This window comes from Venturia canescens, chromosome 10 (genome assembly GCF_019457755.1).
Source record: "Venturia canescens isolate UGA chromosome 10, ASM1945775v1, whole genome shotgun sequence".
Classification (NCBI taxonomy): Eukaryota; Metazoa; Arthropoda; class Insecta; order Hymenoptera; family Ichneumonidae; genus Venturia; species Venturia canescens.
The window spans coordinates 11,634,980-11,651,076 of record NC_057430.1 but is presented as its reverse complement, the minus strand read 5'-3'; the positions used below and the strand labels follow the sequence as shown (position 1 = coordinate 11,651,076).

Below are 16,097 nucleotides of genomic sequence, written 5' to 3'. Positions count from 1 at the left end.
ACTCGCGAAAAATTTCACCGCGCGCGTATCTTCGAATGTGCTAGCACAGAAAATCACGATTTTCTATTTGCACACGAACACACACACACACACACACACACGCCTGTTGGTGAACGTAAAATTCGGCGTACGAAGTTGAATTTCTCGAGAGTGTGCGAGTCTGTGGGGATAAAAATACACGTGAGAACGTTCATGAGTACATCCATGAGAAGCGTGTGATACGCGCCCAGGTAACGTACAACTTTCAATATGGGAAAGAGCCGCGCGCAGCGAGAGGAAAGAGCTCACCCAAGTAGTTTCTCGCTTTTATACATATCTATAGAGCCATCCGGACGGATATGTTGGTGTGCGCGTCCGCAGAGTGCGTGTATGTGTCGCCCGAGACGAAACAGGAAAAACCGCTTCCTCTTCCGTGTGTACGCGCGCGCGCGCGCTCCTCTTTCGGATCTCGAACTCTCGGAGTGAAATTCTTCCTTGCAAAACGTTTCTTTGCAATTTTATCTTCTCGAATTTTCTATAAATGTACATGAGTATATAAATTTAATCGATTATACGCAAGTACTGAGGGAGGAAACGAGACTGCTTCGGTCCGATTACAAAATTATTCGATTGCGAGTAACAAAAAGTTTTTCCAGTTTTCCTCGATCAGGAGAGGCGAAAAAGCCCAATATTTTTATCGTTGTTCGCTTCAACAGTAATTACATTTCCTGAGAAATAATGTGGAAAAAGGAAAGGAAAATAAAAATATAAATTGACCGAGGCTCATCCGCCAAAGTTTGGAGAAAATCCAAAAACTTGTACGTCGCCCCTTTCTTCGTGTCTCCATTTTTCTATAATCTACGTCTTTGAAACGCGACACGGTCAAGCGAACGAGATGACGTCTGATAACGAGGAACAGAAACAAACTCTGGAAAAAAATGAACGAATGTCAGTGATCGGGGCGAAAGCGAAGGAAGAAAACTAAAAAAATTAAACAAAAAAAACACACACACACGAAGAACAAGGAGAAGAAAAAAAGAAACGAAAAACGTGAGTGTGTTCCCGGCGGAGCCGCACACGAACGAGAGAGCCTTCTGGCAAGTTTCAGACTTTTTAGACACCATCGCAAGAAGACTAACTTGAGACCCTCCGATGTGTCAAGTTCGTCCTCGAGATCGAGCGAAATGAGCGGGCCCGGGAGGCGGGGGAACGGGAATAAAATGTATTAAAATTCGAGGAGACGCGGGCGCTTTTCTCGAATATCCATCTCGAAAGTTGATTCCCCAAATCTCCTTCGCGGTCTTTGACGGCTTTCAGATTAAAATCCAATAAAAAAATTGTTACCACCGTCCCATAGTCAATTCAAGAAAGTAACCGGAAAAAAAAGTGAAACAAAAATTGTTGAAAACGACCCACAGCTCTCGAGAGCATTGAAAAATTCAAGTCTCATGGCTGCCTGTACACGAAATTTGGATTCGAGTGAATGTGAAACGGAAAACCATGCGATCTACCGCGATGAAAAACGTGAATCTCGTAACGCGTTGTGAATGGAACATAAATGCAATGGGGCTCTGTAAATTCAAGTTTCCTATATATTTATAATATCAGAGACTGTAGTAAAAGAGGAATATACGCGGGCATATGTATAGATATATGTCCATATAATATGAACGTACGGAGAGCATACACGTTGCATCATTCATGATGCGGATGGCGGTGCCCGGAGGGCGTCCCGAGCACCGTATTTGGAAGCCTTTTCATCAGACACGAGAGAGAGAGAGAGAGAGAGGGAGAGAGAGACTTTTTCGCCTTGCCCGCCTCTCATAACCCCTTAAAATATCCAGCTCGCGCTTTCCTTCTCTCGCTCAGTATCCAAAGGACTGTTTCTCTCATCGGCGTTCATTAATCTTGTACCGCGGAATGCCCGAGTGTTGTTCAGTATTCAAGAGTATAAGAAAAAGGATAGACAGAAGAGGGGCAAAAAATCGAAGGGAGACGAAGAGGGAAAGCAGAGCCGGAGACAAGCGGGCGAGGAGAGCAAAAAACGCTCGTTTTATTCGCGATATAATGATCTATAATTACGCTGATATTACAACGTTTTAACTCGCATCTTCGTGAGGTGTATACGTTCGTAACAGGAGACAAAAACCAAGCGAAAGAGTATTTATAAGTTCGAGCTACCGGAGAGGTTTTGTGCGAGCGATTTACCACGTGATTTTCATCGTCACGGTTATTCCAAATGTCTTTTTATCCCTGCGGGCCGTTGCGTTTCAACACCAACATTTAGCATTTCTTCGTTGTTGATGTGTATCATCGCGCGTAAATTTATTTCGTCCTCAAGAAAAGCATAGCGCGTACTAAAGCGCCGATTTCCCTGGCAGACTAGATTGCCACACTTTTTCTTATTTTCACGAAGAGCCGGGAGAAAATGGCTTGAAAAAGAAGAAGAAGAAGAAAGAAAAAAAAAGAAATAAAAAAGCACGAGACTTTCTTCAACGGTATCTAAAGTGTGCCGCCGGTGAGACGAGAGTTCTTCCGGTGTATGTGTGCGAGCGAAAATTCTTTTCGAGAGCAAACTACGAACGCGACAAATCGAGAGAGAGGGGGGTGCATTTTTTTTTTTTGTAAAACATGATAATGCAAAGTGATCGAACCCCCGTTTTTAGCTCCCTCGAGAATAAGGTGTGAGGAACACATGGTGTGTGTAATAACTCAATTCATAACAGTGACAGACCGCAGAACTCAATGGCACAACACGCTCGAGAGAGAGAGAGAGAAAGCGAGAGGACTAAAAAGTGCGGGGATGAAAAATAAAGAGGGAGAGACCTTCTGGAGTGTGTATTCTAAAGAATCGTTCCCTAACCTCCTTCACTTTTCCTCCTTTTTATTCCTCCTGGTGCTTCACACCCAGGAGAAAAAGAGTAAGAGAGAGGGGGGGGGGGAGGGGGAAGAAAAAGGGAGACGGGGCCTATTCAGGGGCTAAATATGGTGCAACAATTGGGATGAAAAGAAAAAACTTGACGCGTCAGTTGTTCGCCTGGAGCGCGCGCGCGCGCGCGTCTTGAGCTCTGGGAAATTAATGTCAGAATTGAAGAGCACTCAAGCACAGGTGTAAACGTCTGCACTTCATTAAGCAAGCCTTTGTACTGCGCACCCACAGTCGAGTGATCGATTATATTTCACAAGCGCACGTATCTATATAGACACTATGATCGTTGAATAAAGTTGAGGAAAAACTAGGACGAGCGACGAGATTACATAAAAACGACGATATTTCCAAGATGCTCAGTGAGAATATTGAAAAATAATAATTTTCATCCTGTTGGCGCGCATACAACCCCGGATAAATTGTGTTTGCATTCGTCAATCAGTAAATTTGCCAACTTTTTGTAATTCAACAATAAGTCTACAATTACGATTCTTCATTATCATGCACGTCGAGCTCGGTTAGAAAAAAATCTTCGACGTATCATTAATGAGATAAAGAAAACAAAGAATAATACTAAATACGAAGAGCTCGGTGGAGGAAAGTTTATACGTTTTTCCAAGATGTTATGAGGGAGACTTTATTTTACTTTTCTTTCTATACTTCTCGAAAGAATCCATCGGATTTATAGAGACGTGGCAACGTCGCTGGCAGCCTGACCCTGTTACCACATTTCATCTTGTTTTCTTACCATGTTTCCAAGCCCTCAGAGTTCCTGCTTTCTTCTCTCATCCTCTCCCCCCTCCGCCCCGCGCCCTTCTGCTTTTGGTTTGTGTTTTTCTCTCGAGTACCCTCACGTCCGTTCTTCTATCCTCACGTTTACCTTGCGTTGCCTCCCTCCCACGATTTCTTCCCTGATTAACTCAACGTGCATCAATAAAAAATGCGTGTAAATATAGATTTTTCGTCGTACGCGCTATCCTCGACACGAGGCGGACGACTTCAGCATCGATTAACAAAGTTTCAAAGCTATGGAGCATGCGAACACACGCAGGAGTCAATACAAATGAATAGGGCCCGAGTCAAAGATGGAAGCATTGTGAGGAGATGAAAATAAGGAGCAGTCCAAATAATCAACAGTATCTCCTTGACAAAAAAATCCCTCAAGCTTTGTTTTATTTCTTCGAGTTCCTTCCAGCTCTATCCTCATATTCTACACGAACATAACACACGTATATGCCTCAAGGATCGATATTTGTTAAACAATACGAGAGCAAAGACAAGCCATTAAACGTAGAAGCCTCGGAGCACACTCGATGTAGAAGCCACATAAATCGTTCGTCGAAGCAAACATGACAGAGAAATAAAGATGGAAGCTCCATTCGTTTTTTTGGCTTGCTATTTCTGTATTTTTTCTTACCTAAAGCTCGAGATGGGTGGAGTTACAATGCACACACGTTACAACGAGGCTACTCAGCAAAATCTGGGAGTTGAACGAGTGTAGCAAGAGAGAGAGAGAGAGAGAGAGAAATTTTCGTTTGATAAGATATGACTCAGTATCAACTTTTCGCCAATTAATTCATTTGCAAAGAAAATTCAACAAAATAAAATAAAATACTTTAAATAATAACAAAATAAAGTAAAATAAAATGAAAAATAAGCCAAAACATAAGTGAAAATACAATAAAAGAAACAAAAGCAAGTGATAAGTCATTCGAAATCTCGAATCATACAATCAAAGAGAGAGAAAGAAAGAGAGAGAGAGAGAGAAAGAGAGCTCGGAACTTTGGAAAATGTAATTGTCACTGAATTGCGTAAAATTTTCGATCAAATTAACCGAAATGTTCGTAAACAATTACGACTGGCTTAAAAGCATATGGAGTAATTGGAAATAATAATTGAAATTTTTAGCTGTACATTAGACGGTTAATTAGTAATTAACTGTTAGTACCGATACGTGCGGGAGGAGAAGAGTTTGTATTGCGGGGAGCGATATCGACGAATGGTATTTAATAAAGTACGTGAAGCGCTCAACGATCAAAGACAATGCGATTGGTCTATAGGAGTAATTATCGGAAGACGAGGAGATGCTGCTCTTCTCGTGCCAAGCGTTTTGTAGCATTCGTAGCCAATAACACAGTTCAAAGAATATACTATACATCGATGCTGTACGTACGTAGACGGGTACAAAGTCAACGTACACACACGTGCATTCACGGAATGGTGTACAAGCTTGCGGAGTTGTCGATATCTAATAAGGTCGGACGATCGAATCGCTTCTGGAGAATGATACCAAAGGAGAACCAAGAGAAAGAGCGATAGGGAGGGAGAGTCTCCGATCAGAGGAAACGTCAAGTAGACTCTGACGATAAACGAAATTTATCACGGTCGAAGAGCAAAGCTCCTTAAACGTGATCGTATCAGTTCGAGTACCTCTGTGCGTGTGTATGTGGATAATTACCTCGGCATCTTTGGCTCGCATCCCTGTGCAATTCTCTAGAGATATTGTGTCTGCAAAAATCATATTTAATCAGGAAAAATCGTTAAAAAATTGGGAATCGGGGAAACTCGAAGCTTTTGATAGAAGAAAAGCGTTTATCATGGTGTAGACTTGAAAAGTATGGACTGAACGTTCATACATTTTTCGAGGCTCGATATAATTTTAGAGGAAAGAGACATGAGCGAGCATGTGGGCCAACAGATGTTTTTACCAAGCGGATAATTATCGCGATCAACGCGCGGGCCATGTACGCAGGGAAGCCCCTGGGCATGGATTGTCGAACTAGCGTCAGAATGGAGCCCCCTCAAGTGTCAAAATGGTGTTAAGGCAGTGAGGGGGGGATGCGGAGAGAAAAAAGTGCGGCCGAAAAATGGAGGAGGTCGCGGCGCGACAGTTGGCTCTGAAAGTGGATCAATTTGGGTGACCCGTTCCTCACGGATTTTTGGCATTTGGGGGAAATGCGAGCTGGACCGAGCGACTCTGCTTTCATCCCCGACATCGCGACCCTTCGGCCTCTCGATTCTTGATGGATAAATCTTTTTATAAATCATCCCGTCCAGCTCGGAGTCGGCCGGATGACCTTTCGAAACTGAAATACTTGAGGTGACGACAGGGGCCTCAAATATTCCGTCTTTATAAAAGCGATTGGCCAAAATGGGGTTGGCCGGTGATAGGCGAGGGGCGAGCTCCAAGGGTTGCGACTGCGAGTCTCCTAAGACGCGTCCAGCTCTCTCGCGACTCTCAACGCTCGGCAACACGTCGATCGCGACCGAATCTCGAATTCTTTTCGTTGATCGTTGCGCGCCCCCGAATTAGAAGCGTGATCGATCTTCGACTCAACACAGCCCCCTGCGCATTCATCCCTCATCCCTTCAGCTCTTTTGTTCGATACAATCGACAACGACTTATCTCTCCGTGCGGGTGCGCGCGCGCAAGGCAGACTGGGGGTATTGGGATTGAAAAATTACCTCGTAAATCACGAAACATCGCGAAGACGAGGATCTCGAAGCGCTCGGGAGATTAGGATCGGCGTGTCGATTGAAATATTGACGGAAGCTGAAAACATTCGAGGACGAATAAAAATCCGATTATACTCGTTCAACCCGGAACGCTGAAAATTCCGGAGAAAAATGAAATTCGACCGTTTTGTACGGGCGCGCACGGTCGGTCATGTTTGTAGTGGAAATGGCGGCTTCCCGCTGCGTTCCCAAGGCTTTGCCTTGTCCGAAGCTCCCCGCCATTACTGTTCGGACCAGATAGAGTCTGTTGCGAACCTGATTTCAGCAGCCCGGTGACCAAGACTAATTGCGTTTCGTATAACAGGGCGAGCAGCCCCGCTGGAGGGGCCGAGAGAAACGCGGGGGAGAGCAGGATCGGATGGACTAACGATCGAAGATGGACAGAGTTGGATTCCAGCGTATATAAATGGAGCGGAGAGGTAAAGGGCGTTGGATAAATTTGGCTCGATTTACTCTGTAGCGAGGGTCGATGAGGACGAAAAGGGAGAAGAAAAATTCATCGAGATGATCGCGGTAGCAGAGCGCTCCGTTCTTTCAGTATCTTTGAACATTTATTCAAGATCGTTTAACGAGAGCGAGAGAAAAATAGCCGGAGGATGGGAATACAAAAAGGGAGGAGGAGAGAACGAGGGGCAGAGGCGAGTGAGAATATTCTGGCAATTTTCCGTTTCCAGCTGGACCCTCCGACCCTCAAACTACCCCTTATTGCTACGCTGGCTTTTCTCTCGGCGAACAACCGATTTCATTCGTCAGTGACGAAGACTAATTACGCCCGTAGGGAAAGAAAAGAAACGTGTCGCGATTGTCACACCCCCGGAGGGGGGGGGGGGGGGGGGGTGCTACGGGACTAATGATTGAAAGAAATCGAGCAGCGCCCCCTGCAAGCACGAATGAGATTCACAGATTCATTTGGGATACTCTTCTCAATTTTATTGGAATAGAAGAAGAAAGAAAATGAGTAAAATTTAGTGAATTGTGGCGAGAGGGGGGGGGGGGGGAGGAGGGGGAAACGTAACAGCCAAAACGAAACGAATCCGGGAAGATAATATTCTGAGATCGATCAGAAATCGAGGGTAGAAAAAAAACGTTGGCCTGCAAAGCTTTTGATTAATGAAATGAAAGAGAGAGCGGCATTCGGTCAACGGCTCCTGCGGAACGATCGATTCCGATTGTACCGTGTTCAGTAAAAATAGCGAATATAATCAAAGTGAGCCAACTTTGCTACCATTCGTCTTCAGGCCAACGACGTTTTTGGCTCTTTAGAAAATCAGGAGAAACGTAAAATTATGGAAAAGTATACAAGATACAGATGGGTGCGACGAGTTTCGATGAGTTTTGGCAAAACGAGGAGAGAGAGAGAGAGAAAGAGAGAGCGCGCGAGGGGTTGGGGAGTGGGTTAAAAGTACCTCGAAGGCTACGGATGAAGTTTCTTGGCGCTTGCCGGCAAGACGGGACGAATTTCGAGGCGCGTTAAAGGGGTGTTAAGATATTAAATCCAACATGGAGGAGTTGTGACTCGAGGCTCTCTCTCCTCTCGTTGTACAAGCAACTAAGCCACGTGGTTCAAAGCGGGCGCAAAAGGGGTAGGAGGGGAGGGGGGGGGGGGGGGGGGTAAAAGGAGGTTTTCCCAACTAATTATAGAGTTGAGTGCAACCTTAGACCGAGCAGCAATTGATTTAAGACTTCAACGGCAGCTGCGACTGCTTGGATGCGAAATTGGACGGGAAATTTGCCATGCTGCGTTTACTTCTTCTCACCACATGCTCTTTCTCTGTTTCTCTATACCGAGCATACACAGACCGCCGGTGCGTTATTACTCGGGCTCATTCATCTTTAAATTCAATTCTCTTCGTGGCTTTCACGATTGACGCTATCATAGGAAAAAAAAAAATCGACATTATTCGAGTTTTCTTTATTTTCAAAATTTAAGGAGTTTCGGTACAGGCGATACAATGTTGCCATGCTAACCCATGCTAAAAAAATTAAAAAATTCAAAAAGTTCAGAATTTTATAAAATTTGGTGAACATATTCTTTAGTGCCAAATTTGACTATACAAATTTTTTAAGATTTTTCTTCTACACAGTTATCGAGTAATTGATCACTAAAGTTCACGTGTATAAGCATAGCGTTTCCATATATATAGGTATACATTCCGGGCATAAGAAATCTGCTTTAATGCGTAATTACTCGATAACTAAGTAGAAAAAAATTTTGAAAAAATTTGTGTTTTCGCACTTGATGTTGAAGAACATTATCACCAAATTTCATCAATTTCTTAACATTTAGACTTTTGTACCGAAACTCCTTAAGTCTCTTCGAAAGTCCAAAAAGACTGGATTAACTGACGGCCTTCGGAATAGTGAAAAACTCGATTTCGTTTGCTTGCTCACAGATTAAACATATGGGGATAAAACCGTTGGAAACGATGGTGAAAAGTTCGTCACTGAAAAGTTACTCACTCAAAGGCTTGTCAGCGGTGTATTGGTCAAAATTGAAAAAACCAATTTCGCATCGTGTCATTGAAAATGGAGTAGTTTTTTTTTAAATTACCTGAAACAAATAAAAGAAGAACAAAATTAGTTTTATTTCGTTGCACGTGTGTTTACAGCGACGACAGAAATGGAAAAAAACGCGTATGAAAAATCAGTTTCCTGCGACAAATATTTGAGTGGCGAAAAATCGAAAAAAATGTACTCGTTATATTTACGTAAAAATAAAGTAGCGCGAGTGAGAATATGCATTCGGGGTTTGTTGATTGAACGTTGTAATTGGACAATGTTACGCGAACGGATTCAAAGGAGACGGGGGGGGGGGGGGGGGGGGGGGGGTGAAGTGAAAAAACGAGCAAAAGTAAAAGCCCACTAGAGTGAACACACGTATAAATATGTATAATGAATATGTACAAATATGTATATAAATATGATAGCGTGGGAGGGATAACGCCGCAGTTAAATTTTTGCCTGAAAATGTTTATTCACGAGTGAACAATGAAAATGGAAATGCATCCTTCCAATTTTTTTCTTTCTTTCTACGTCCATCGTACATACACGCGTCATTAATATGTCTATATATATATACAATATTATCAAACGTCCGATTCGCTTGGTTAGGCACCCTCGAAACACGCATCGCAGGTTGAATGAATCGCCCTCGTCCTCTCCAACAGATTTATTTGTCTCTCGTTTCCTCTCTCCCCCCCCCCCCCTCCCCCCCCCCTCCTCTCGCCCTCTTTTTCTACTTGCCTCTCCCTCTTGTTTACTGCTCGTTACAGATACGATAACGTTTATATCGGTACACCATGAAATCCGACAATGATAAGAAATCACTCTCGGGTAATTGACACTCTCTTATCGCCCACTGACCTCCATTTTGTTTTCATGTTTTACGTTTTACGTCTTTTATCAGAATTTTTAATTGTTCCCCGAAAGCAGGTGGGATTGCGAAGAGAAAATTCGACGGCAATTATATTTTTATAGAGTCGTGACTGAGTCGAGGAAAAATTTTCGTGGAATATTGATAAAACTGGGTCAAACTTTTTTGAAGATTTTATTAAGGTTCTTCAATGACTATACTCACGCCGTTGCGTAGTTTTACGCCGATTCGTGTCATGCAATGACGGAGATTAAAAAAGAGACACGATCCTTCAGGCCGAACGAGAGGAAATTGCATGAAACGCGTTCCGGTTCAGGGCTATTAGAGATTTCGTGACGAGGTGTTTCCGCCACGTGCTGTGGCCTGGTCGAGCTCGAAAACGTCACACGGTCAATATCCTCGATTGTTACGAAACGGGCTCATGAACGAAGGCGAAGAATCCGTGTCATTGAATCGAACTTTCGATTAAAATAGTCGATCGTTATTTCAGAATTAAAATGTGGACAATAAAGATTCGAATTAATTTATTAACAGGCGACTAAAGGAAATTATCTTTCGTCGTTTCCACCATTCTCTTGGCGCCCCCTTCGCCTCATTTCGGAGGTCTCTGTGAGTTGGATTTTTGAGGAGGGGAAAATAGTTAAAAACTCACAAAAATGAACCGAGAAAACTTCACTGTTACGGTGAAGTTCCTTTTTCAGGAAAAATAATGTAAAAATACATCTCGACGGGTTTAAGAGAGCCCGAAGGAGCTCTCGTCGTGGCTTTTGCTTACGCTCCCACACAAAACCGTATCAGAGAAAAGGTTAAAAAAGGAGTGAGAAAAGGGGCGAGAAAACTGAGATAAGAATCCTGAGAGTGGTTGAAAGGCTACCTAAAAAGCACTGAAGAAATAGGGCTGGCGGTGTGTGCTCCTCGCTGTTCTCGCAGTAGGATGAACTACTTTTCGCATGCGGGAAAAAAGAAAGAAACAACGGGGCGGGGGGGGCGGGGGGGGAAGAGAAAAGAAAACGAGGGAGAGGAAATGAAAAGCGAGAGGCGAGCTTTGACCTCAGGCACGTTAGGATAAAAATTGTGACTGTAATCTTTACAGTTCACTCCTTTTTCCCCCCTCCTATTTTACATCTCCCTGTGTCCTTTTTTCGAGGTCTTTGCAGCTGCAATTTCTCACTATAAAGCGTGAACCGACTTCGAGCAGTTTCTCTCTCGATCTTCCGTAATCGTATTTAAAAAATGTGTCTTTTTATCACGATCCCCGTAAAAATTTATCGACTCGTCCAAAAATGTTTTCAACGACCCTGACACATATCTGCGCAACAATAATGTCGGAGAATTTCGAAAAGCCTGCTCGTCGTATGAGCAGAGCGCGCCGGAGGTCCAAATAAAACTGCGCGCTCGGTTGCTGAAGGAAGGAAGACGCGACAGTGGAACGAGAAATGACACACACTCGCCGCAGGTGGAGAGAGCCGCGAGCGCATGCATACATCCAAAAGGTACCGTATATCCAACGAGACAATGTTACGCAGCAAGAGCAAAGTGCAAAAGACCGGGCGCGAGGGGAGAGCGAGAGAGAATGAATGAAAAAGCAGGAAAGGAAGAGAGCGAGGAGATGAAAGAGCACGAGCGTAACGAACGGTAACTTCCTACTCGCACGCTCATTACGAACAAGCGCGTAAGCCTCGTCCCCCGCCCCGCCCCGACCTGTAATGCCCCAACCCTTTCCCGGCTCTTTCACGAGCGCAACGCACGAAGAAATTCTCCTGCGTACATACATTTCCGCGGACTCTCAGCACGATACACAATGTATCTGCGTATTTTTTCGTCCCCTTCTCTCTTTCTCGTCGCTCTCTCGACTCCGTTTCCCCGTCCGTCTCGCCGGGCCACGCGTCCTAATGGAAGATAAGCAACCGTCTCGCCGTGCACACGCAACGCGAAAAGAGAGAAAGCTCAAGAGGCCCACAGCGCGGAAAGAGGGAGGGAGGGAGAAGAGAGCGAAGAAAGGACGAGGTCGAGTCCGGGTTACGGGCCGTGGGACACGAAATGGAGCAAGTGGAAGACCGAGAAGAAAAAAAAAGAGCGTGCGCGCGAGCTGGATCGGTACATACGTGGGCGTAAGTGCACAGGCTTATGCACACATTCGAACAGAAAGATCTCGGGAAAAGGAGTGAAAGAATATCCGCGGGAGTAACAGAAAGTCGTGTAGCGATATTTGTGTACACACGTGCAGCCAGAGGGAGCGAAACACTCGGAGATGCGTCCACGGTTATGCGCCGGAGCATGTTTTATACATAGAGCATTCATGCGTGTGTAGATATATTACGTAGACTTATTAAGGAGTAATGCCAGTCGTAGCGGTAGTAAAGCTCGTCCGAGCCAGCAGCCACGGGATGTTACAATGAGCGTGACGTCACACACTTCCGGGATCGACAGTGGCCGGCTTGAGAGCAGCCGAGGAAGCTGGGTCGGTAGGTTGGTAGGTTTCTGCGAGAGGAGGAGAGCGGCAGCGAGGGGGGGGGGGCAGCAAAGTCGAGATGACAGGGCTGCGACACCGCGAAACAATTGCGAATCCAATGGGCACATTCGGTACAGTTTTTTTCGAGTGATAGAAAAATATTGAAAGAACCTATATTTGGGAGATAAATCCAGGAAGCTTTTTCTCAACGTTGCCACAACTTTCGAGTGGGGTGCTTCGTTCGAGACGCTAAAAGTCGGTGATTGAGTGGTTATAAGTGCGGGAGGGGTGGGGGGAAGGAAAAGGAACAGGAGAGTCTGGGAGAATGTTTCGAAAGTTGTTTTTTAGACGGTGGAAAAAGCGAGGGAGGAGCGCCCGCGAAGGGTGAAGAGTTAAAAGACGAGGGTTTTGTTTGGAGTGGGCACATGTGGCTTTTTTCAAAACCCTTACTCCGAAATATCGCCTGGACGGAGAACCGGATACGACGATAAATAATCGGAGGAACGTGCAACGGTTTAGAAAAAAAATCATCTTTCTGTTTCGTTGAAAAAAAAAAAAAACGACGTAGCGCATGGATTTGAGTGTACAGCTTCTTTCTTCGTGAATCGTTTTTCGATGTATCCCTCTGGATTAATGGAAATGTTTGAGGATAAATAAAGCTCACTGCCGGGCTATCCGTATGTTTGGCTAATTATAACTCGAGAACGATAGACAACCATTTTCATTAGTCTTTTACAGATGGCAAGCGTTCGAGTCTGCCATAGAATTTTTCAACAATCAATTACAACTCCAAATCGGAATTGATTCGAATTCACAAAACTATCAACCCTTCTGAAGAAAACTTTATTTCGGAGATAATTCGAATGCTAATCGAACGGGAGCATCGTACTCGAGTTCGAGTCCAATTAACTTTGTGTACTCTTTCGAAAACATCTCAACTTCCGGTTGAAAAGAGACTTTTATTTGATTTAAAAGCTGACTTGAGGAAAATTCTTGTTATATTTTTTCTTTCTTTTTATCGGTTACATATGAGAAACGAGATAGAGAAAGTACAAGCCAACGAATTTTAGAGTTCTGGCAAAATGTTTTTTTCCCCAAAAGTGACAAAAATTATCACCTCACGAATCGTACACCCGTGCTTAATTACGAAAGACAAAAGGAACAGGCAAAACTTTCTAAAGCTTATGAAAAGTAAAATATTTTCTTAAGTACCTCATTTTGTCGCGATCATTCTTACGAAAATTCGATTTTTACAACGTTTTTTTTCCACTACTCGCAAGAAGGCCAACGCACTTGTGACTAAAAACATGCCCGTTACCGATCGAGGATTCAAAGGGCCTCGAATGTTGAGAGCCTAATAGTCTTAGGATATTAAGTGGTAAGGTAAATCGAGCGTCTTAAACGTTCGAGCAGAGAGAGAAAGACGGTAAAAGTGGGAGAGAAAGAAGGGAGGGGGGGAGGCTAAAAGGAGAAATGGAGGTAGGGAGAGAGGGAGCCGGGGACTGGAATTGTAACTGGAATGCCTGAAGCTGCGGTTTAAGTGGTTAACGAGAATCACCCCGGAGCGACCTATCCATTACTAATTATTACTAATGAAGAAGAGAGGCGCTTCGAGTCTTCTCTCTCTCTCGCTCTTCCGGGTTCTCAACATCCGCGATTCGACCGCAAGGAATTAGCGGTTAACCATTTGCGATGAGCCAATTTACGATTTTTAAACGACGATGACTCAAAATCCAATAGAACGAGACATAAATTTGTTTAACGAGCATTAAATGAGAGCAAAGTGATAAACTTATTTCTTGTATCGATATGAGGTTGCGCTGCAAGGCACGCACGCGCACACTCACACACCATAATCACCTGCTGAGAATGAAAAATGCAAAAACCCGGGGCAGTTTCCCCAGTGGAGAAGCACCGAGGCAAACTGCCTGCAACTCTCAATTTGCATCTCAGAGAGATGAAAATCTGCAGGAATATTTTGGCAAGGGCGAACGGAGATTAATTCAATTTATAATTGGGGGATGAAAAGCAGGGCAGAGTAAGAGAGTGAGAGGGAAGGAAGAGAGGAGGGTTTGGAATAGCTGTACACGTTGGGACAGCGAGGATATAGAAAGGGCAAAGTGACTGCGAGTAACTTGCTCGTTGACGGTGCCATCGTGTCTAGCCAACAGTCTGTTGGCCCGACTCCGTACGGGTCATTAGTACATCGGCGTATCGACCGTTTTCGCGTGGGAGAAAGCCCCGTGGTCCCGTCGATTCACCACTACAACGAAGCCTAAGCTACAGCTATACCAAGGCAAGTATCTACGAGCGTAGTGCCCTCTCAGAAATCGTTGAGCAGCCCTCTCTTCCTCCCCCGTCCCTTCGTCGTTCGCCCTCTTTCATTTTTTCTCATTCTCCCGAGCGCTCATCCCCGAAGCCAAGCCGACGAGGAGCCTCGTCCGTTTTCACCCTCTCGTCTCGTCATTAGGAAATACTCCCGAGTCCATCCATTCAGCGAGTCAGCAAGAGGGACGGAGGAGGGCGAAGAGAGGGTTGTAACTGTGCCCTCTTCCAGGTTATCGTACGGCCACCATTCATCCCCAGGCCGGGCATCCCGTTTTTTTTCTACCCCAGCCAATATCTCTGGCCTCCCTCGCGAGATCACGGCCCTCGCACGAGAACACCACACACACACACACACACAGAGACGGGAGAGGAGACTGTAGCGTCCGAGTGAGACAGTTGACGCAAAAGTAAAAAAAAAAAAACAAAGAAATGAAAACGATAAAACGAAAAGTCATCGGCGAGTATTCTCGAATCGTAGTAGTCGAAAGAGGCTTCTTTTTCATTCTTCGAGCCCCTCTGCTTCGAGAGTCGTCGTTCCAACACCGCATTCGTGACTCTTCCTCTTTTTCTCTCTCATTTCCACCCCCCTTTATATTTTCTACCCAAAGCTCAATGTCTCGTGGATTTATATTTATAGCCTCTGCTCGGTGCTTTTCCGGGTTCGTAAGAGCTTCCGAAACTATCGAGTCAAATGAAATCATTAGCCAACGCATAAAGATCGTGAAAGTAGAGGCATGAAAAAAAGTACTTAAAAATGAATCAGTCATTCGAGTTTCATTTCCGTTAGCGTCCCGCCACAGCAGTACTTTGAGCCCCCGAAAAGCGGGCTGGCCCGCGCAGGCTGTATAAATTCTTCGTTGATCTCATTTGCGTTCGGACTTAATTACTTTTCAGGCAGCGTGTGTGGATTAGGGGCTTGTTTAACACACTGTCCAGTGTATCGTTGATGGGGTCAGAGGGCTTTTTCGTCCTCGCCCTGCTCCAAGCCCCCCCTGTCATACGTCACATAATGTGCAGGGGTAAATGTCGAATACACCGAGTATATAGAAAGTTTGCGGGCGCGGGCGCGTCATATCCGCGAAATCTGTCCAAACAAAGTTCACCCTTCTTTGGCCCGGTGCGCTGCTGGTGAGAACCTGCGGCGGCGAATATACGTATATGCTGCATAAATATGTATTCACGAAGGTTGTAAAATATGCGCACGCACGCAAAGCACGTGCGACTAATCCGAGAGGCAGCACCACCGGACCCTGCCAGGGCTAAGTTCTCTCGCCATTAGATCGGCCCTGCTCGTGAATTTGGATATGAAACTCACATACAAAGAGAGAGAGAGAGAAAGAGCGAGAGATGAAGAGAGGAGCGAGAGGGGAAACGCGTCAAACCCTTGGAAACTTGCAAGTGTCTCGGGTGTGATGAGAATCCGCACGAACCACCGTCGAGAACGTCGTAATCCGGCTGACTGCTCGTTTAGGAACGAGTAATGCACTCGCTGTACGCGCTTCGGTGTGTGTATATTTGCG

At 44.9% G+C, this 16,097-nt stretch overlaps 1 protein-coding gene across 4 annotated transcripts in view; it reads right to left on the bottom strand.

Annotated features, from left to right (window-relative positions):
• LOC122417320 (Krueppel-like factor 6) overlaps nt 1-16,097 on the bottom strand; it is a 233,535-nt gene that overhangs the window by 122,328 nt on the left and 95,110 nt on the right. Inside the window, exon 1 of one of the 4 annotated variants that reach the window (XM_043430752.1) lies at nt 8,885-8,976. The exons of the other annotated variants lie outside the window; for them this stretch is intronic. Coding sequence (XP_043286687.1) covers nt 8,885-8,945 — 61 coding nt within the window. The 5' untranslated portion in view covers nt 8,946-8,976. Of the gene's footprint in view, nt 1-8,884; nt 8,977-16,097 lie in introns of those variants that run through there. 4 annotated transcript variants of the gene reach the window in all.